General features: G+C 35.8%; 1 protein-coding gene across 3 annotated transcripts in view; it reads right to left on the bottom strand.

Annotated features, from left to right (window-relative positions):
* HDX (highly divergent homeobox) overlaps window positions 1-23,613 on the bottom strand; it is a 198,619-nt gene that overhangs the window by 24,247 nt on the left and 150,759 nt on the right. For all 3 annotated transcript variants that reach the window (XM_074323748.1, XM_074323747.1, XM_019717595.2), the window contains 2 exons: window positions 13,618-13,825; window positions 5,675-5,754 (listed from right to left, as the gene is read on the bottom strand). In XM_074323748.1, coding sequence (XP_074179849.1) covers window positions 5,675-5,754; window positions 13,618-13,825 — 288 coding nt within the window. The remainder of the gene's footprint in view (window positions 1-5,674; window positions 5,755-13,617; window positions 13,826-23,613) is intronic.

Here is a 23,613-nt window from a genome sequence, read left to right on the forward strand (position 1 = left end):
TACAGAAACTCTGCATGCCAGAAAGGAGTGGCAGGAAATATTCAAAGTGATGAAAAACAAACACCTACAACCAAGATTGCTCTACCCAGCAAGGCTATCATTTAAAACTGAAGGAGAGATAAAGAGCTTCCCAGGAAAGAATAAGATAAAGCAATTCATTACCAGGAAGCCAGCATTGCATGAAATGTTAAAAGGGCTTTTTTAAGAAGAAGAAAGGGGAAAACAAACTAACAACAGAAGACCAGAAATGTGAATAACAAAGTGGCAATAAATATGTACCTATCAATAATCACTTTAAATGTGAATGGATTAAGTGCTCCAATCAAAAGAGTGGATGAGTGGATAAGAAAACAGGACTTATGCATATGCTGCTTACAAGAGACTCACCTCAAATCAGAAGACAAACACAGACTGAAAGTAAAGGGATGGAATAAAATATTTCATGCAAATGGAAACGAGAAAAACTGCAGTAGCAATACTTATTTCAGACAAAATACACTTTAAAATGAAGACTACAATAAAAGAAAAAGAAGAGCACTACATAATAATGAAGAGATCAATCCAACAAGAGGACATAACTCTAGTTAACATCTATGCACCCAACATAGGAGCTCCTAAAAATATAAAACAGATTATGAAAGACATAAAGTCAGAGAGCAACAGTAGCACTACCATAGTAAGGGACTTCAACACCCCATTGTCACCAATGGACAGATCCGCCAGATAGAAAATCAACACGGAAACAATGGCCTTAAATGATACTTTAGACCGGTTGGATTTAATCAATATTTTTTAGAACATTTCACCCCAAAGCAGCAGAATATACATTCTTCTCAAGGGCATATGGAACATTTTCCAAGATAGACCACATGCTAGGCCACAAAACAAGTCTCAATAAATTTAAGAAGATTGAAATCATATCAAGCGTCTTCTCTCACCACAGTGCTGTGAAACTAGAAATCGATTATAAGAAGAAACCCAGAACACATACAAATACATGAAGGCTGAATAACATGTTACTAAATAATGAGTGGGTCAACAATGAGATCAAGGAAGAAATCAAAAGATACCTTGAGACAAATGAAAATGAAAACACAACACCAAATCTATGGGATGCAGCAAAAGCAGTCTTCAGAGGGAAATTAATAGCAATGCAGGCCTACCCAAACAAACAAACAAAATTTCAAATCAACTGTTTATCTTTACACCTAAGGGAACTGGAAAAAGAACAGCAAAATAAGCCAAAAGGGAGTACAAGGAAGGAAATAATAAAGATCAGAGCAGAAATGAATGAAATAGCGACCAACAGAAACAATACAAACGATCAAAGAAACGAGGAGCTGGTTTTTTTTTGAAAAGATAAACAAAATCGACAAACCCTTAGCCAGACTCACCAAGAAAAAGAGAGAGAGGACCCAAATTAATAAAATCAGAAATGAAAGAGGAGAAGTGACAACAGATACTACAGAAATACAGAAAATTTTAAGAAATTACTATGAGCAGCTATATGCCAACAAATTAGACAACCTGGAAGAAATGTATAAATTTCTAGAAGTATACAATATTTGAAGACTGACTCAAGAAGAAACAGAAACTCTGAACGGACCGATTATTATCAACAAAATTGAATCAGTAACCAATAAGCTCCCGGCAAACAAAAGTCCTGGACCAGATGGCTTCACAGGTGAATTTCACAAAACGTTCAAAAAAGAATTAACACATATTCTCCTCAAATTGTTCCAAAAAAATCCAGAAGGAGGGGAGGCTCCCAAGTATTTTATGAGGCCACTATCACCCTGATCCCAAAATCGAAGACATTACATAAAAAGAAAACTACAGGCTGATATCCCAATGAACATAGACACAAAAAACCTCAACAAAATACTAGTAAACTGGATTCAGCAATACATTAAAAAGATCATACACCACAAGCAAGTGGGATTCATTCCTGGTATGCAAGTTTGATTCAATATCCGCAAATCAATTAATGTGATACACCACAATAATAAGATGAAAATAAAAATCATATGGTCATATGAATAAATGCAGAAAAAACATTTGACAAAATCCAGCAGCCATTTATGATAAAAAACTCTTAGCAAAGTGGGAATAGAGGGATGATATCTCAACATAATAAAGGCCATATATGATAAAACCACAGCTAACAACATACTCAGTGGGGAAAAGCTAAAACCTTTCCCCTTAAGATCAGGAAGAAGACAAGGTTGCCCACTTTCTCCACTTCTATTCAACATAGTGCTGGAAGTTCTAGCCACAGCAATCAGAGAAGAAAAAGAAATAAAAGGCATCCAAATTGGAAAGGAGGAAGTAAAATTGTCATTAAGTGAAGATGACATGATACTATATATAGAGAACCCTAAAGACTCCACCAAAAAACTATTAGAACTGATAAATGAATTTAGTAAAGTAGCAGGATACAAAATTAATATTCAGAAATCAGTTGCATTTGTATACACCAATAATAAACTATCAGAAGGAGAAATCAAGAAAAAAAATCTCATTTACAATTGCTTCAAAAACAATAAAATACTTAGGAATAAATTTAACCAAAGAAGTAAAAGACCTGTACTCAGAAAATTTTAAGACACTGAAGAGAGAAATCAAAGATGATGCAAATAAATGGAAATACATACCATGTTCATGGATAGGAAGAATTAATATAGTTAAAATGTCCAGACTACCTAAGGCAATATACAGATTCAATGCAATTCTTATCAAGCTACCAAGGACATTTTTCACAGAAATAGAACATATAATCCTAAAATTTATATGGAACCATAAAAGACCCCGAATACCCATTGCAATCTTGAGAAATAAGAACAAAGTGGGAGGTATCATGCTACCCAATATCAACTCATACTACATGGCTATAGTAATCAAAACAGCATAGTACTGGCACAAAAACAGACACATGTATCAATGGAACAGAATAGAAAGCCCAGAAATAAATCCATGCCTATATGGTCATTTAATCTATGACAATGGAAGGAAGAATTTACATTGGGGTAAAGAAAGTCAATTGAATAAATGGTGCTGGGAAAATTGGACTGACACATGCAAAAAAATGGAATTGGACAACCTCCTTATACCATATATGAGAACAAATTCAAAATGGATTAAAAACTTAAATGTAAGACCTAAAACTATAAACTCCTAGAAGAAAATACAGGGAGTAAATTTGCAGACATTACCATGAGTAACATTTTTATTGATATATCCACTTGGCAAGGAAAGTAAAAGAAAAAATAAATATATGGAATTACATCAAACTAAAAAGTTTTCTCACAGCAAAGGAAACCATTAATAAAACTAAAAGGCAGCCTACTGAATGGGAGAACATATTTGTTAATAATTCATCTGTTAAGGGGTTAATATCCAAAATTTATAAAAAACTCATTCAACTCAACACCAAAAAAACAAACAACCCAATTGAAAAACGGGCAGAGGGCATGAAGAGACATTTCTCTAAAAAGGATATACAGATGGCCAACAGACATATGAAAAAATGCTCAACCACACTAATCATTAGAGAAATGCAAATAAAAACCACAGTGAGATACCACCTCACTCCGGTCAGAATGGCTATCATCAATAAATCAACAACCAACAAGTGCTGGCTAGGTTGTGGAGAAAAGGGAACCCTTGTGCACTGTTGGTGGGATTGCAGATCGGTGTAGCCACTATGGAAATCAGTATTGAGGTTTCTGAAAAAACTGGGAATGGAACTACCTTATGACCTTGCAATTCCACTCTTAGGTATCAATCTGGAGAAATCTAAAATGCTAATTCGAAAAAATATATACACCCTTATGTTTATTGCAGTGCTATCCACAATAGCCAAGACTTGGAAAAAAACAAAATGCCCATTGGTAGATGACTGGATCAAGAAACTGTGGTACATTTATACAATGGAGTATTACTCAGCTATAAAGAAAAATGAAATTGTACCATTTGCCACAATATGGATGGACCTAGAGAAAATTATGCTAAGTGAGATAAGTCAGTCAGAGGAAGACAAATACCATATGATCTCACTTATATGTGGAATCTAAAGAACTGAATAAATGAGCAAAGTAATCTGAAATAGTCTTAGAGATATAGAGGAAAAAAATGATGGTTGCTAGATGGTAAGGGTGTGGGGGTGAGGGAGAAGGTGAGGGGATTAAACAGCACAAATTGGTAAGTACAATATTGTCACAGGATATGAAAAACAGTTTTGGGAATACAATCAATAACGTTGTCAAGATTTTGTATGGTGTCAGATGGGCAGATGTCTTATTAGGGAGACCACTTAGTGGACGGTATGGATGCCTGACCACTGCACGTTACACCTGAAGATGAATAATATTGTATGTCAACTATAATTTTATATATATATATATATATATATATATATATATATATATATATATAAATAAAATGGTCACGGGATATGGAGTACAGCATAGGGAATAGTCAATGTAATTGTAATAGATATCTACGATGTCAGAGGGGCAATAGATTGGGGAAGGGGGATTATCATTTTTTTGAGGGGTGAAATGTTTAACTATTACATTGTTCTGTACACCTGAAACTAATAAAATAAAACAAAAGGTTGTTTTCCTATGCATTCATTGAATTTAGTGTTAGAGAGTCAAACATCAACTTAAATCAGGACTAAAATCAATAAAATGCAATCCTAAACTATATTCTACATGTGGAAAACAGTGTTATATATTGCTGATGTTTAACAAAAAAGAACAAAACTGTATTTTATGTTCTCAACTTTTATTAAGGAGATGTGGCAGGATTATAGTGTCAGATAAATAATGTTTGTAATGAAAACCAAGGTAAATCTTGAAGTTATATCCATTTTTGTAATAGAAAAATTCATTATAAGGATCATTTTTAAAGGTTGTAGTCAACCACAAAACAGTTATTCAAAAGCAAAAACAAAAGCACAATGACATTTGCCTTTATGTCTGAATTTAATAGCATCTTGATTTTGTATTACTTGATAGAGTCAGAATATAAACAGATGCTGCTAAAACAGCTGCTTAGAGGACATCTCTATGTACCAATAATGTTTATACTTTTATAAAACTCAGTTTAATCCACACATAGTCTCTCTCTGACTGTTATACAACTGCTTAATATTGCATTTCCTCCATTAATGTAATGTTTAAGGTAACTAACAGAGTCCAATATAACTAGAAAGAAGAAAAGATTCCAAACACAGTATATTAGATAGGTATGGTCTCTACGCAGGCCTTGGAGTAAGGTATCCTTGGATACAATTCCAGAACTAACAAAGGCTTCTTTCATGACTTCAAGCTAAACTGTTTTAATTTTTTTCATCTGTAAAATGAAAAGAAATCTGCTCTTTGTTAAATATATTGAAGAAAAATAACTTGTTATGTATAAAATGTCATGTGTGTAGTAAGGTTTTTATATTTGCAAAGCTCATAAATAAAAATATCTGAAGTTCAAATGATAGTGCTTTAAATTTCATTTATTAAACCCTCAAATATATATAATTTCATTGGTAACAGCTCTGTTTTAGTTTGTGAAGTGGAGCAAGACTTTATTCTAACATGACTAATATTGTCACTAACTGGAAAAATACCCTTGAAATCCATTATGTAATGAGGAAATAATTTCAAAATGTACATACCACATTATCTGTGGATACTGCATGGTGGTCCTCCTCCTTATGAGTGCTTGCTTCATTTGGAACCACTTCATTGGACTCTTCTATAGAAAAAAAAGGCCATGATATCCTTTTTCAGTCTTCAAAATTTTATTGAGAATGCTTTCTTCACAATCACTTAAATAATTTCTCTTTTGTAAAAAGACACAAATGGCAAATTGACTTCATATATGCTTTGATGAGCAATTCTACTTCTAAAAATGTGTTCTAAGGAATAAGTGTGGATAGGTACAATACAAGGATGGTCACCACTACGCTGTTTATAATTTAAGAAAATGGAAGCAACCTATATGCTTAACAATGGAGGATTGGAGAAATCATTTAGGACCTATCCCTATAATAAATTATATGAAGCTGCTAAAAATGAAGTAGGAAAATGACTAATAAAAAAGAAAATATTCATGATATACTTGAATGTGTAAAAAATGAAGGTGACCAAACCTATTATGTATGTACACTGTGATCTTAATTTTCTAAAAGAAAAACACGTATGTATTCATAAAGAAAAAAAAAGACTGACACTATTTATATCAAAGCATTACCATTATTATTTCTGGATGGAATTACAGGCACTTTTTAGTTTTCTTCTTTTTGTCTAATTTTAGTTATTTTGATAATTCTTATTTTCTTCCATTTGCTTATTTATGTTTAAATAGTTTGTACAATGAACATGCATTTTTCATTGTGATAAGGGAAAAGTGATAAAATAAATTTCAAATACAGGATATATGGCTATAAATATAGTATATTTCCAATGTCTTTTTGTAAAAAGACATATGTATGTGAATGCATGCACCTGTGTGAGCGCGCGTGCGCACACACACACACACACACACACACACACACACCCCTGTATGCAAAGAGAAAACACTAGCAAAAATATTCCTCCACCCCCATTTTAAGAATGGTTATCGCTGAGGGGTAGGATTATTTCCAAATTGTTCATTGTATTTCCAATATTTCTATAATGAACATGTATTTATTTTATGATCAAAATTCAATATACTAAAAATGAGAAATAAAATAAAGAAAATTCAGAGGAGATAGTCTACTAAGAAGCTCTCTGTGCTGAATTAAGGGAAGTGGCAAATTCACAGCATAGGGTACCTACAAAATCATCCCAGTTTAGAACAGGGCAGCAATGTTTCTCTCTGTTCTTTCTGCACAGCCACATCATGGAGATTATTTGCATAACTACTAGTGGAAGCTTTCAGCTCCTTGGTATTTTTTTCACCACAGAAAGCAGAACAAAAATATTTATCAACCCTCTTTAGATTTTTCCTAGTCCTTCCTTACCATAGAAAGACATATAGGTTTGCCCTGTGTGAACATGCGGATGACTAGGTGGAAAACACGTCTGATCCAAGAACTCACATATGAGTACACAGAGAATTAGAAATTAAGACATCTGGGTGGTGAACACACAATGTGATATATAGATGATGTATTATAGAATTGCACACCTGAAACCTATGTAACTTTACTAACAATTGTCACCCCAATAAACTTTAATTAAAAGAAAAGACATCTAAGGAAACATTACCAGAGTTTTAATGCAAAGTGCACTATAAATTCAATTTAACTTTTTAAAATAAAAGAATGGTTTCTAAACAGAGAAAATTATTATCTATTTGTTATTTAGACATTTTAAATCACAGGCATTTCAAGTTCTGTGTAATCAGCAACTAAATAAAATGAAGGGAGAGGAAATTGTCATCAGGTTTAATTTCAGAGCTGGTATTAGTACTGGGCCCTCAGAATAGGGGTTATATTGCTAATTAACAAGATCATTACTGGTATCATTCTTTATAGGCATGCCTTATATATCTATTCTCACTTGCTCATAAACACAGTTCTGCTTTACTGGCAAAATACCTATGCAAAGTTAATTATTTTATAAGATGTAAATAAAAACTGTTTTGAGGATTTCTAAAATAACACAGTGTGAAGTGATACAGCTAAATAAGGCATGTTTTCTTTTGCTTCCACATAGCTTCCGCATTAGTGAAAGTTTGAAAGCTAAACACTGTCAATGTGTCTGGTTATTTCTCAAGAAAAACAGCTCTGATAACTGGAAAATAAACCAATAAGTGGAATTATAATCAATGAGAACTCTAGAGGGGGCTCTGTGGTGGCCATAGGCTCACACTAAGTAGCTGTATATAGACTTATCTTTCATGCACACACCCACATAATAGCTACAGCTGAAAAGACGCTTTGTTATAAAATTTAACATTATAGGTGTTAATAGTTCCTTTATTTAAACAATTTGCTTCCCAGAGTAGTAAAAATCTTTAAAATTGTTCACCATAAATATATTTTGATAAACATAGAACTTGAAATTAAGGAGCGGAGTCATCTGGTACTTTGCTAGAGTTTGCATTTGGGTGAGGGGTAAATCCAGGTAGCTTTTCATTCTTTTCTTTTCTTTTCTTTTCTTTTCTTTTCTTTTCTTTTCTTTTCTTTTCTTTTCTTTTCTTTTCTTTTCCTTTCCTTTCCTTTCCTTTCCTTTCCTTTCCTTTCCTTTCTTTTCTTTTCTTTTTCTTTCCTTCCTTCCTTCCTTCCTTCCTTCCTTCCTTCCTTCCTTCCTTCCTTCCTTCCTTCCTTCCTTCCTTCTTTCCTTTCTTTTTAAAATCAATACCAAACACACCTCCGCTCTCTTCAGTTCCACACAGAAAAAGGAAAAGGAAATGGGAGAAACAAAGGTGGGAGGTAGAAGGTGGAAGTTAGAGGTACATCAGAAGTTCTGTATCATGGAAGTACCTACGTTCTCAAAAGCAAAATGGAATTGAAACTGCTGAAAGGTCAACAGCACTGTTGGGTGACTTTGGCTAAACTGGCCATTTACTGTGTTTTATAAAATAATCCTTGTTTTCGCTTGTAGAATTTTTTCTAGAAACTTTTAATGTGATTTTTAATTGATTTTAACCTATAAAATGTAAGTCCTGATTTAAAGACATTTTTTCTTTCTTTGACAGCCATATTATAAGAGACCTTGAATTTTAAGTTGTTAGGTTTTTGAAATAGTATGGGCAGCTACTCTGATTATTCTATCTCTGTATCTCTATGTGGGGACAGAGCCAGGAGAGCAGTTTCCAGGCTCTCGACCTCATGTGGAAAGGTGCTGGCTCGGGTAGTAGATGGCCATCAGCTGTGACTAGTTGGCCATCAGCTGTAACCAGTTAGCCATTAGCCACTAATATAACTGCCATGGCTACGCTAGGGGGTTGGTTGGTTGGCAGAGAACCAGACAGCAGACTGTGGCTCCTGCTTCCTGTGTCTCTGACCCAGCCGCCATTGGTGGTACGACTCCCCTATCTATGTCTCTGTTGTTCCTTTTGGGCCTCACAGTATCCTGCGTTCTGGTGCGGGGAGTGGGAGCAGAGACCCTGCATGACATATGGCACAGCGAGCAGGGTATGATGCTGGCCAAAGTTCTCCGAAAGGTGGTGGAGCAATTTGTGCATATGAACACTCAGTCTTAGGAAGCCCATGAGGAGTGCTGCCAGGAGCAGGAAATGCTATCTGCCTGGGAGAAACGTGAACCTTTTGTGAATTGGTGGTCTTCTCAAGCCTCCGGATGGCACACCACCCTATTGGCCATAGCAGGTGTCGCCTGACTTTTGGTGGTCTGCTGCTGCTGTATGCTCCTAGAGTTGTGGACATCTTATACTGGGGCCATCACCCACTTGAACACCTGGTGTGGCAAGCAAGATTCTGGCCAGGTAAGAATGATGTCTGACTCTGGGCAGGAGGACATGTGGCCTCCACACAGTGTGTAGTGCCTGGTGGCCACAGTTCTCAGGAGTTGGACCCCTGTGGAGGGGTGGGAAGATGTGGATGGCTCTCCAACTAGCACAGGCCAGAAAAAACGAAGGTCGTTGTGGCTGTGTGGGCTGGGAAGTGCTTGCTGGGGCAGCCTAGATGCGGGACTTGTAGTCCCAGGAGGAAACGCTTGCTGAGTCCTCAGTGGAAGATGCGGGTGAGGTCAAGGTCATCCCTCACCCCCAGGTTGGGGAGGACTTGGAGCCCTCGCCCTGAGGAGAGAGCACACATTATGAGGCCAATGCACAGCCCTGGCGAATGACTGTGTACTATGGGGAATTGCCCTCCATCCCTGATTTGATGGACCACTTGACTGTTTGCTTGGGAATGTACCACCATGTAGTGGAACTGGCTGATGTTTGCTTCCTGTGTCAGGAACCCAGCTCATGAGAAAAAGTTTCAGTCCAGTTCAAGTAGTGTCCCAGGGGGTGTCCCTTGATGTCCACCTACTTTTTGGGCACAGCCAGGGTTTCTCATGGTACCGTGCTGGAACAATAGTGGCTCACAGCCAAGGTGCTTACATATTCTTGATGGTGGCCTGTCGAGACACAGGAAGCAAACATCCGCCTATACCCCAACAAGGGGTCTTCCTGCACCAGTCTGGCTGGTGGCTGGGCAAGACACAGGAAGCAAACATCTACCAGTTCCACCACATGGTTGTACGTTACAGCTGATGGCCATCTAATAACCGAGCCAGCACCTTTCCATGTGAGGCTGAGAGCCTGGAAACTGCTCTCTGGGACTCTGTCCCCACACTCCACCCTTCCAGGGTCTCACCTCACAATCTATGTGACAAGCGTCTTCTGTGAAGCGCACCATGTCATATTAGCCTATAGGCACCTATGGGCAGAAAGAAATAGTAGTCATAGGAACCAACAGTGGCAAATCCCTCCCATCTGGGAGGATACATGCTAGCTTTTTGTCCTGGGAAAGGAGGGTTGCTGCCACTGGCACCTTTCCCGGTTTGTGGTACCAGACCTTTATGGCAGTGCTTGGGGCCCCTTGCATAGTTTCAACATGTAACAGAACAGGGGACCCCATAATAGGCCATAGTGAGAGCACATAGGTTCCCCACAAAATCATCCTGGCATCAGGACCTCCATATACAACAGTTACTTGTGGTGGCCATTCGGTGACCACCCCTAGCGTCACTTGCAAATCATGGGTCAAACCAGCCCCCCATGGGGCTATCAGGCCCAACCACCAACAGTGGGGGCTTTTGACCTACCAGGGCCAAGTCCATTGCTGCCGTTCCCCTGCTTTCAAGCATGTGGGTGCTGGCAGCAAAATGTTTCCATTTCTGTTGTAGCCTGGCTTTAACAGAGTCTCACTTGTGGTAACCTGTAACTGAATGGGAGTGGCCGTTCTATGTAGCAGAGCTTCTACTGATGCAGGCTCTCCCTTCCGTGGTCTATCATTCAGGATTCTCAAGATGTCCCACAGACGCGAGGCCCAGTTGCGCATCATGGGAGGGTGTTTTGACACCCAGAGACCTTGCTTCAAAAGGCCGTTGTAGCGTTCAATCTTGCCATCTGCTTGTGGGTTATATAGTGTATGAAACAACCATTGCACATCCATCTTGGCACTTTTTGCCCCGTAAAATGGGTACCCCTGTCACTTTCAATGACTTGGGGGCGCCCATAGAGGGCACACAGCCATATAAGAGCTACCACTGTATACCACTGATCCGCAGCCGGACACGGCCAAGCAAACATCAACCCCGTAGCAGTGTCCACTGCTGTGAATGCATATGTGTGTATATGTATACATATATATGGATACTATATGTTTATACATATATATATATATTTGTGTATACTCATATATATGTGCAGAGGGTGCCAAAAAAAGTATACAAATTTTAAGAAAGAAAACCTGTAATAAAATTGTAATACTCAATATATACGTATAACAAAAATGAATACAAGTCACATTTGACTTCTGCAATTACAAGAGGTGCTGAAAGTGGTTTTCATCAGCATCCAGACACTTCTGATTACAGCAAACTACGGCTTGAGTGATGTTGACCAAAGTGTCCACTTGTACACATTTTTTTGGAGAATATATATATATATATATATATATATATATATATATATAACTAAACTCACTGGAAAAATGCTAGATTGTTTAACGAATAGTGAGGGGAGATTGGTTAATGATTTGGAAAAATAACATTAGATATTTTCCTCACACATCTTAAAGCAAAATAAATTATAGGATTGGCATATTTGACAACATAAAATTACAGAAAAAAATGTTCTGACATCAGAAAACTCCATAAGTAAATTTAAAAGGCTAAAAACAAAATGGAAAATATAATGTTAATATCCTGATCAATAAGATATCTATCACAGATATAAAAGACAATATATTGCATGATTCCATTTATGTCAAGTTCCCAGCAAAGACAAATTTATATAGTTAGAAATCAGATCAGTGGTTATCTGGATTTGGAGGTGGGAGTGGGGATTGACTGCACATGGGTTCAAGAAAATTTTTTAAAGTCATGAAAATATTCTAAAATTGAATTTTCGTTATGGTGATAGTTGCGCAACTCTATTAAATTTACTAAAATTATCAAATTCTACATTTACAATGGATGAATTTTCTGATATGTATTATAAATTAAACCTGAATAGAAGTGTTCACTTAAAAAGGTGTCAGAAGAGAACTGTTTCTCTGCTTGAAGTCAAATGAAAAATACTTCTCATGGACAAATGGTATAATTACTTGTTATTATTTGAATTCTCATTTAGGGACACACTGAGAAATATTATAAAGATGATGCAAAACAATTCCTTTATTTTGAAGATGAGGAAACTAAAGACAAATGAATTAAATACTTTGCCTGAAGTCACATTATCAGCTAGTGGAAAATCTAGGACTTGCAACCAGGTTACCTGACTACTAGTGTGGTGTTTGTCACATTCCACCATACTATCTTTCATTGCAATGCACTTATCATGCTCCAACCTCAATTGACTAGAATTCCAATAAAACAAAAATAATCATGTACTTAATTATAATGTATGGATTGCTGTAATAACCAACATTTCTAAAAGTAGGAGATCATTATTGTAGTAGATGAATGTTCTTTGTTGTGATGACTTAATGTGGGAGACTATTTAGTTGGAGTCATTAAAAATAAAAAAAATAAGACAATAAGTGTTTATGAGGATATGGAGAAAAGCGAAACCTTATATACAGTTGGTGGAATGTAAATTGGTACAGCCATTATGAAAAACAGTATGGCGGTTCCTCAAAACATTAAAAATAGAAATACCATATGATTCAGCAATCCGTCTTCTGTGTATATACCCAAAGAAAATTAAGCCAGTACCTCAAAAAGGTATCTGCGCTCCCATGTTCATTGAAGCATTATTCACAATAGCCAAGATATGGAAACAACTTAAGTGTCTGTTGACAGATGAATGGATAAAGAAATTGTGATATATATATATTTCAGCCTTAAAAAGGAGATCTTGATATTTGTGACAACATGGATGAACTTGGGGGACATTATGCTAATTGAAATAAGCCAGTCACAGAAAGAAAAGAACTGCATGATCTCATATGTGGAATTTTAAAAGGTCAAAAACACAGAAACAGAATAAAGTAGGATGGTAGTTAACAGGGTGGGAAGGTGGGGAAAATGGGGAGATATTTGTCAAAGGGTACAAAGTTGCAATTACATAGGATGAATAAGTGTAGTGATTTAATGCACTGGGCATGATGATTATAGTTAACAATAATATACTGAATCCTGGAAATTCGCTAAGTGAGTAGATTTCAGGTGTTCTTACCACACACAAAAAAAGGTAACTATGTGAGGAAAGGATATGTCAATTAGCTTGACTGTAGTAATCATTTTACTATGTATATGTACATCAAAATATCACATGTACACTTTAAATATATATTTATTATTGAAAAATAGAATAAAAATAAATCTATTTCTTTTAAAATGTTTAACCAAATGTTTTGAGGACTTTAGATTTGAAGTCCAGTAAGCTGCAAAGCAAGTAATAATGCATCAAGTTTATACAAGCTATTATTAGGAGGTGCAGCATATAAAATACCTTGAGAGCTTCCTTCAGACAAACAGATGGATACTTCATCATTTCTGTCATTATCCTCTCCTGCTTCAGGACCAGCTTCCTCTTCTGGTGTGAGTGCAGACAAAGATGCAGACTCTGGCTGCTCAGAAAAATCAGCAGGGCCTCCCCTTGGAGGTGGAACTTCAATCCCCATTAAACGATATTTCCTTCTTCGATTCCCAATCCAAGTCTTTATAAGAGAAATACAAGAGGAAGTTTTGTAAACATAGAAACTTTAGCAGTTCTGGCCACTAAAATAATGAATGGATGCTGTGTAAAATATGATTAAAAAGAATAAATAGGTACCTAGAATAATGAAATTTTGTTATTACTCAATACACAAAAATAAAATAATTATGTCTTCATTTTTACATATCTTGTTAGCAGAAAGATGATATGTATCTAAATATTCAGACTTTCAAACAACATGCAATCCACTGTAGAAAATTTTTTTTTTGTTTTTGTTTGTTTTTTGAAGAAAATAATCCACTAAATCTTTCAAAAGTTACACAAATTGGTTCTTTTCCTAAAGGGACCAGGCATACAGCTCTAATTAAAATTCATATCCCATTTCCAATCTTGCTCTTCCTAGGCAAAAATGTGTCTTCTATTAACTTTGTTTGGCTCCATAATGGTTACCTGGGTATTTCAAACATTCTAAAATTTCATTTTATTTCATTTATAACCATTTTTTAAAAACTTTTCCATTAAAATAAGTTTAGAGTCACAGGAATTTGCAAAGATAGGTTTCCTTCACTCAATTTCCTCCAATTTACCTTTTACATAATTATAGCACAATAATAAAAACAGGAAAATGATATTGTACAAAATGTATATACACTTCCATGTTCCTTTATCACACCATCTTCTTGCCCTCCTTCCCACCATTCCCAACACCTGGCAACCACTAATCTGTTTTCCACCTCTATAATTGTGTAATTTTGAGAATGTTATATAAATGGAGTCATATAGCATGTGACTTTTTTTTTAAATAAATTTTTATTTGGGAATAGTGTGTTTCTTCAGGGTGCATCAGCTCCAAGTCATTGTCCTTCAATCTAGTTGTGGAGAACACAGCTCAGCTCCAAGTCCAGTTGCCGTTTTTCAATCTTTAGTTGCAGAGGGCGCAGCCCACCATCCCCAGGAATTGAACCAGCGATCTTGTTGAGAGCTCGGGCTCTAACCAACTGAGCCATCAGGCCACTCCTCTGGAAGCTCAGCTGCAGCTTCAATCTAGGTGTGGAGAATGCAGCTCACTGGCCCATATGGGAATCGAACTGGCAACCCTGTTGTTCAGAGTGCGCGCTCTAACCAACTGAGCCATCTGGCCACCCAGCATGTGACTTTTTGAAATTGGCTGTTTTACACTCAGCATAATGTCCTGGAGATTTGTTCAAGTTGCATGTATCAATAGTCCATTCTTTTTTAAAAATTATTACTGTTAAGTATTATAGTAGTGCCTGATACTATAAAATGTACCATTCCCCGCCCCCCGTTATATTGGCAGTGTTTGTTTAACCATTCACTCGTTGAAGGACACTTGGGTTGTTTCCAAATTTTAGCTACTATATATAAAGCTTGAACAGTCATGGACAGGGTCTTGTGCAGATAATTTTTCATTTGTCTAGGATAAATACCCAGGAATGCAATTGCTGGGTCATAATGGTAATTATGTTTAGCTTTATAAAAAACTGCCAAATTGTTTCCACATGACTTGTAGCATTTTATATTCCTACCAGCAATGTATGAGAGATCCAGTTTCTTGGCATTCTTGCCAGCATTTGGAATTGTCAGCACTGTTTTTTAAGTTTTAGCTGTTCTCATTGGGGCATGTAGTGATAGATCGAGTTCTTAATTTGATTTCCCTAATGGTTAGTGATGTTCAAAATCTTTTCATGTGCTTATTTACCATCTGTATGTCCTTTTAGTGAAAAGTTTCTTCCTGTCTTTTGCCTATTTTCTAATTGAGTAACTTTTTAATGTTGAGTTTTGGGAGTTCTTTATACATTCTAGGTATGAGTTATTTATCAACTATGTGGTTTGCAAACGTTTCCTTCCCATTCTGTAGCTTGCATTTTCATTGTCCTGGTCTTTTGCAGCACAAATTTTTTAAATTTTGATGAAGACCAAGTTATGGCTTTTTTTTTTTTTAAATGGACTGTGTTTTTAGTGTCATTTTAAAGAATTCTTCACCAAGCCCTAAGTCCCAAAGATTTTCCCTTATTCCAAAGTTTTACTTTATTTTTTTTTACATTTAAGTCTATTATCTAGTTTGAGTTCATTTTTTATATAAGGTGTGAGATTTAGGTCAAGGTTCATTTATGTCTTTCTATAAATATCTAATTGTTCCTATACCATTTCTTAAAAATATCTTCCTTCATTGAATTGTTTTTGCACCTTTGTCAAAAATCAGCTAAGCTTGCCATATTTCTGCAGGGCTATTTCTAGGTTCCCTATTCTGTTCCACTGATCTATATGTCTATGGCCCTGTCAGCACCACAGTGTCATGATTACTCTAGCTATAAAATAAGTCTTGAAATTGGGTAGATAGATTTTTCTAATTTATTGTATTTTTTTCCAAAATTGTTTTAGCTATACTAGCATATTTCCTTTCCATATGAATTTTAGAATTATCTTGTCTACATCACCAAGAAGTCATGCTGGGACTTTCATAGGAATTATGCTAAACCTGTGTATCAATTTGGGGGGAATTTATATTTTTGCTATGTTGAGTCTTCCATCCATGAACACAGAATGTCTTTCCATTATTTAGAACTTCTGCAATTTCTTTCATCATTGTTTTGTAGTTTCCTGCATACGAGTCCTGTACTATGTATTGTCAAGATTTACACTTAAGTATTTGATTTTTTGAGTGATTGCAAATAGTATTATACGTTTAATTTCAGTTTCCATGTGTCCATTTGTACTATATAGCACACAATTAATTTTTGTATGTTGATCTAGTATCCAGATTCGTTGTTGAATTCACTTATTAGTTATAGGAGTGTTTTTACAGATTCCTTAGGATTTTCTACACAGCCCATCATATATATCTTTTATTTTCTTTCCTTGCATTACTGTACTGGCTGGAACTTCTAGTACTATATTGAAAAAAGGTGGCCAGAGTAAACATCTTGTTTTGTTCCTGATCTCAGGGGAAAAGCATTCTATTTTTCACTATTAAGTATGATGTTAGCTGTAGGTTTTGAATGCTTGTAGATTTATTTTGGGGAGAGGTTTTAATGAGGAATTCAAATAATCTATTTCATATTGGATAAATTGTGGTAATGTGCATTTTTCGACGAATTGATCTATTTTATCTAAATGGTCAAGTTTGTGCATGTAGAGTTGTTTGTAGTATTTTCTTATCCTTTTCATGTTTGTAAGTACAGTCTATAATGATATCCCCTGGCTCATTCCTGATATTAGTAATTTGTGTCTTCTCTCTTTGATTCTTTGCCAGTCTTGATAGATGTTTGTTAATTTCACTGATCTTTTCAATGAACCCACTTATTTTTCATTAACTTTTAAATTTCTTTCTTTTTTTACATTTTGACCCCATTCACCATTTCTCCCACCTGCCACCCCCTGCATCTGACAACCACCAGTCTGTTCTCTGAATACATTAATTTAAAAAAAATCTGATAGTTTATTTTGGAACAGTTTTAGGTTTATAGAAAAAAATTGCGGGAAAACACGTAGTTGTCATACACCCTCCCCTCTCAGCCAATTTCCTCTGTTTTTCTTTTTTTTTTTTTTGAAATGGAATCTTTTATTTTTTAAAATTTTTATTGGGGAATATTGGGGAACAGTGTGTTTTTCTAGGACCCATCAGCTCCAAGTCAAGTCGTTGTCTTCAATCTAGTTGTGGAAGGCACAGCTCACTGGCCCATGTGGGAATTGAACCGGCGATGTTGGTGCTATGAGCACTGTGCTCCAACCAACTGAGCCAACTGGCCACCCTAATTTCCTCTGTTTTTAACATTTTTCTAAAATTAATGTGATGCATTTGTTACAGTTGATGAGTTGTACTGATAGAGTATTAAGAAAGTCCAGAGTTTACATTATGGTTCACTCTTTGTGTTGTACATTCTATAGGTTTTGGCAAATGTATAATAACATGTACCCACTATTACACTATCATACAGAATAGTAGTTTCACTGCCCTAAAAATCCCCTGTGCTCCACCTGTTCATCTTTCTCTCCCTCCCCACAAGTCCCTATAAACCACCGATCTTTTTACTGTTTCCTCTAGTTTTTTGCCTTTTCCAGAATGTCACATACTTGGAATCATACAGTATGTAGCCTTCTCACATTGTCTTCTTTCATTTAGCAATATGCACTCAAGGTTCTTCCATATCTTTTCATGGCTTGACGCACATTTCTTTCTACTGTTGAATGATATTCCATGTCTGAGGGTAAAACTCACAAAAGTGTGACAGACACCCTATTACTAGGCATCTTGGAGTTTTTAACTCTCAGACTTGTCCACAACAAGCATCCAGCAATTTGTGAACTACAGTTTACGTTTTCCTACCTCACTCCATATTCCTACTGAGTTTCTGCCCAAGTAAATTGTGATTTTCTATATTCGCCTGCCTATTTTTCCACTTTTGGGGGTAGTGGTTTACTCTATGACCTCATTTATCTGGAGAATCTAAAAAAAATTATTGATTCTTCATTTTGTTCAGCTTTCTGCTTGTTGTTAGAAAAAAGTGACAATGCCAAGCTTCTTACATGCCTGAGTAGAAACTAAAAGTCCAGTGTATTTTTAAAATTTCCTTTCAGATTTCCTCTTTGACTTGTGGATTATTTAGAGACATGTTGAATAACTTCCAAGCATTTGTAGATATTCCTGTTATCTTTCTGTTACTGACTTCTACTTTGTTTCAATTGTGGTCAGGGACATATGCTGTATGATTTCATTTTTTTTTTAATTTATTGAGGTTTGTTTAATGGGCCAGAATGTGTTTTATCTTGATGTGATTTTCATGGGCACTTGAAAATAATATGTACGCTACTGTTGATTGGTTGCATGATCTATAAATGCCCATCATATCCTGTTGATCAGGTGTAATTAACAGGACTTAAAAAAAGCTGTACATAATTTTTTTCCCTTTTTTAATTAAAGTTTATTGGGGTGACAAGTTTTAGTAAAGTTACATAGATTTCAGGTGTACAATTCTCTATTACATCATCTATAAATCCCATTGTGTGTTCACCAACCAGAGTCAGTTCTCCTTCCATCACAATATATTTGATCCCCTTTATCATCATCTACCAAACCCCTCTCACCTCTGGTAACCACGAACTATTGTCTGTGTCTATGAGGTTTTATTTCTCATTTGTTTGTCTTCTTCTATTTTCTTTTTGGTTTACATACCACATATCAGTGAAATCATAAGGTTCTCTGCTTTTTCTGTCTGACTTATTTCGCTTAGCATTATAATCTCAAGGTCCAGACATGTTGTCACAAATGTTCCTATTTCATCTTTTCTTACCGCCGAATAGTATTCCATTGTGTATATATACCACAACTTTTTTATCCATTCATCTATCGAAGGACATTTTGGTTGTTTCCATGTCTTGGCGACCGTAAATAAAGCTGCAATGAACATTGGAGCACACATGTCTTTATGGATAAATGTTTTCAGATTTTTTGGGTAGATACCCAGGAAAGGTATTGCTGGGTCATATAGTAATTTTATTCATATTTTTTGAGGAATCTCCACACTGGCTTTCATAACGGTTGCAACAGTCTGCATTCCCACCAATGCAGGGAATGCAGGGTTCCCTAAATGCATTCCCTGAATGTATGAGGGTTCCTTTTTCTCCACATCCTCTCTAACACTTGTTACTATTTGTCTTGTTGATGATGGAAATTCTAACTGAGCTGAGGTGATATCTCAGTGTAGTTTTTATTTGGATTTCTCTGATGATTAGTGACGTTGAGCATTTTTTCATATGTCTATTTCACATTTGTATGTCCTTTTTGGAGAAATGTCTCTTCAGGTCTTCTGCCAATTTCGTAATTGGGTTGTTTGTTTTTTTGTTGTTGAGTTTCATGAGTTCATGTATATTTTGGATATTAGCCCCTTGTCAGAGGCACTGTTTGCAAAAATCTTCTCCCATTCTGTTGGTTGACTCTTTATTTTGTCGATGGTTTCTTTTGCTGTGCAGAAGCTTTTAAGTTTGATATAGTCCTATTCATTTATTTTGGCTTATACTTCCCTTACCTTTGGAGTCAAATTCATAAAATGCTCTTTGAACTCAAGGTCCATAAGTTTAGTGCCTATGTTTCCTTCTATGCAGTTTATTGTTTCAGGCCTTATGCTTAAGTCTTTGATCCATTATGAATTAATTTTGGTACATGGTGACAGATAGCAGTCCAGTTTCATTCTTTTGCACGTGGCTTTTCAATTCTGCCAGCACCATTTCTCCATTGAATGTTTTCTGCATCTTTGTCAAAAATTATTTGTCCATATTTATGTGGGTTTATTTCTGAGTTCTGAATTCTATTCCATTGGACTATGTGTCTGTTTTTCTGCCAGTACCATGCTGTTTTGATTATTGTAGCCCTGTAGTACAAGCTAAAGTCAGGGAGTGTGATACCTCCATTATTGTTCTTTTTTCTTAAGATTTCTTTGGCTATTCAGGGTCTTTTGTGGTTCCAAACAAATCTGATGATTTTTTGTTCTATTTCTTTAAAAAATGCCATTGGGATTTTGATGGGGATTGCATTAAATCTGTATATTGCTTTGGGTAATATGGCCATTTTAACTATGTTGATTCTTCCAATCCATGAGCACGGAATGTCTTTCCATTTCTTTGTGTCTTCTTCAATTTCTTTCAAAAATGTCTTATAGTTTTCAGCATATAGGTCTTTCACATCCTTGGTTAAGTTTATTCCTAGGTATTTTATTCCTTTTGCTGCAATTGCAAAAGGAATTGTTTTTTGTATTTCTTTTTCTGAGATTTCATTGTTAGTATATAGGAATGCAATGGACTTTTGTACGTTGATTTTGTAGCCAGCAACTTTACTGTATTCATTGATTGTTTCTAATAGCTTTTTGGTGGAGTCTTTAGGGTTTTCTATATATAGCATCATGTCATCTGCAAAGAGTGATAATTTAACTTCTTCATTCCCAATTTGGATGCCTTTTATTTCTTTCTCTTGCCTGATTGCTCTGGCAAGGACTTCCAAGATTATGTTGAAAAGCAGAGGTTATAGGGGACAGCCCTGTCGTGTTCCTGAATGTAGAGCAAAGGGCTTCAGTTTTTCACCATTAATTATGAGATTAGCTGAGAGTTTGTCATATATGGCCTTTATTATGTTAAATGGTATTTTCCTTCTAAACCTATTTTATTAAGTGTTTTAATCATAAATGGATGTTGTAACTTGTCATGCTTTTTCTGCATCAATTGATATAATCATATGATTTTTGCCCGTTATTTTGTTTATGTGATGTGGCACACTGATGGATTTGTGTATGTTGAACCATCCTTGTGCCCTGGGATGAACCTCACTTGGTCGTGATGAATAATCTTTTTAATGCAGTGTTGCATTCGATTTGCTAGAATTTTATTTAGGATTTTTGCATCTGTATTCATCAGAGATATTGGTCTGTAGTTTTTTTTGTGTGTGTTGTCCTTACCAGGTTTTGGTATCAGGGAAATGTTGGCCTCATAAGATGAGTTAGGGAGTACTGTCTCTTCTTCAATTTTTTGGAAGAGTTTGAGCAGGATTGGTATTAGATCCTCTTTGAAGGTTTGGTAGAATTCACTAGTGAAGCCATCTGGTCCCGGACTTTTGCTTTTGGGAAGGTTTTGGATGACTGATTCAATTTCGTTACTGGTGATCGGTCTGTTTAGATTTTCCAGTTCTTCATGGTTCAGCCTTGGAAGGCTATATGTTTCTAAGAACTTGTCCATTTCTTCTAGGTTATTGAATTTGGTGGCATATAGTCCTTCATAGTATTCTTGGATGATCCTTTGTATTTCTGTGGTGTCCGTGATAACTTCCCTTTTTCAATTCTGATTTTGTTAATTAGTGTCTTCTCTCTTTTTATCTTAGTGAGTCTAGCCAAGGGTTTGTCAATTTTGTTAATCTTTTCAAAGAACCAGCTCTTTGTCACATTAATTTTTTCTATTGTCTTTTAGTTCTCTATTTCATTTAGTTCTGCTCTGATTTTTCTTATTTCCTTTCTTCTGCTGACCTTGGGTTTCACTTGTTCTTCTTTTTGTAGTTCTTTAAGGTGTAACATGAGGTTATTTATTTGGGATTTTTCTTGTTTCTTGAGATAGGCCTGTAATGATATAAATTTCTCTCTTAAAACTGCTTTCGCTGCATCCCAAAAATTTTGGTAGGATGTATTTTCATTGTCATTTGTTTCTATGTATCTTTTGATCTCTCCTCTAATTTCTTCTTTGACCCAGTAGTTCTTTAAAAGTATGTTGTTTAATCTCCATGTATTTGTGTTCTTTCCTGCTTTCCTTTTGCAGTTGCAATCCAATTTCAAAGCCCTCTGATCAGAGAATATGCTTGGTATGATTTCAATCTTCTTAAATTTGCTGAGGCTGATTTTATGCCTCAATAAATGGTCTATCCTTGGAATGTTCCATGTACACTAGAAAAGAATGTATAGTCTGATGTTTTAGGATGAAGTGCTCTATAAATGTCAATTATGTCCATTTCATCTAATGTGTCATTTAGGGCGGCTATTTCCTTATTTATTTTCTGTTTGGATGATCTATCCATAGCTGTCAATGATGGATTTAAGTCCCCTAGTATAATTGTGTTTTGGTCAATTTCTCCCTTTAGTTCTGTTAGTAGTTGCTTGGTATATTTTGGTGCTCCCTGATTGGGGGCATAAATATTGATGACTGTTATGTCTTCTTGTTGTACGGTCCCCTTCACCATTATGAAATGTCCATCTTTGTCTCTTGTTATCTTTTTCACCTTGAAGTCTGTTTCATCTGATATCATTATGGCTACACCTGATTTTCTCTGGGTACCATTTGCTTGGTGTGTCAATTTCCACCCTTTCACTTTGAGTCTATGCTTGTCCTTGTAGCTGAGATGTGTCTCTTGGAGACAGCATATGGTTGGGTTTAGGTTTTTGATCCAATCTACTACTCTGTGACTTTTTATTGGTGAGTTCAGTCCATTTACATTTGGGGTGATCATTGATATGTGAGGATTTCCTTTCATTCTATCTTTAGTTTTCTGGTAAGGCTGTGTCTCCATTGTTTCTTTTCCTTTTTGCTGTTGTCTATTATTTCTATGTGGTGGTATTCTATGATGTTTCCCTTTTTTTCTTCTCTTATTACAGTGTATATTTCAGTTCTGGATTTTTTTTGAGTGGTTACCCTTAAGTTCATGTAAAAGAAAGTTTCATATTTAGAGTATTCCATTTTCTTCAGCACGCTTAATTTGTTTATTCCCATATTCCGGTTCAGGCCTTTACTCTCCCCCTTTTTATGTTTTGTTTGCCACAAATTTTCCCTGTTGATGGTGGTCGAATAGCTTCCTTTAGTGTTTCTTGTAGTGCAGGTCATGTATTAGAAAATTCCCTCAGCTTCTGTATGTCTGGAAAGGTCTTTATTCCTCCTTCATATTTAAAGGATATCTTTGCTGGATATATTATTCTTGGCTCCTAATTTCTCTCTTTCAATAGTTTGAATATTTGGTTCTACTCCCTCCTGGCTTGTAGAGTTTCTGCTGAAAAATCTGATGATAATCTTGGGCTTTCCTTTGTGGTTTCCTGTCTTCTTTTCCATGTCTGCCTTGAGGATTCTTTCTTTGTTGCTGATTTTTGACAGCTTCAATGCAATGTGCCTTGGAGAAGGTCTGTTGTGGTTGAGGTAATTAGGTGTTCTATTTGCTTCTTGGATTCGAGGTTCCAGTTTTGTCCACAAGTTTGGGAAGTTCTCATTGACAATTTGTTTGAATATCTGCACTATTCCAGCTTCTCACAC

The sequence above is a fragment of the Rhinolophus sinicus genome, chromosome X, assembly GCF_036562045.2.
Source record: "Rhinolophus sinicus isolate RSC01 chromosome X, ASM3656204v1, whole genome shotgun sequence".
NCBI lineage: Eukaryota > Metazoa > Chordata > Mammalia > Chiroptera > Rhinolophidae > Rhinolophus > Rhinolophus sinicus.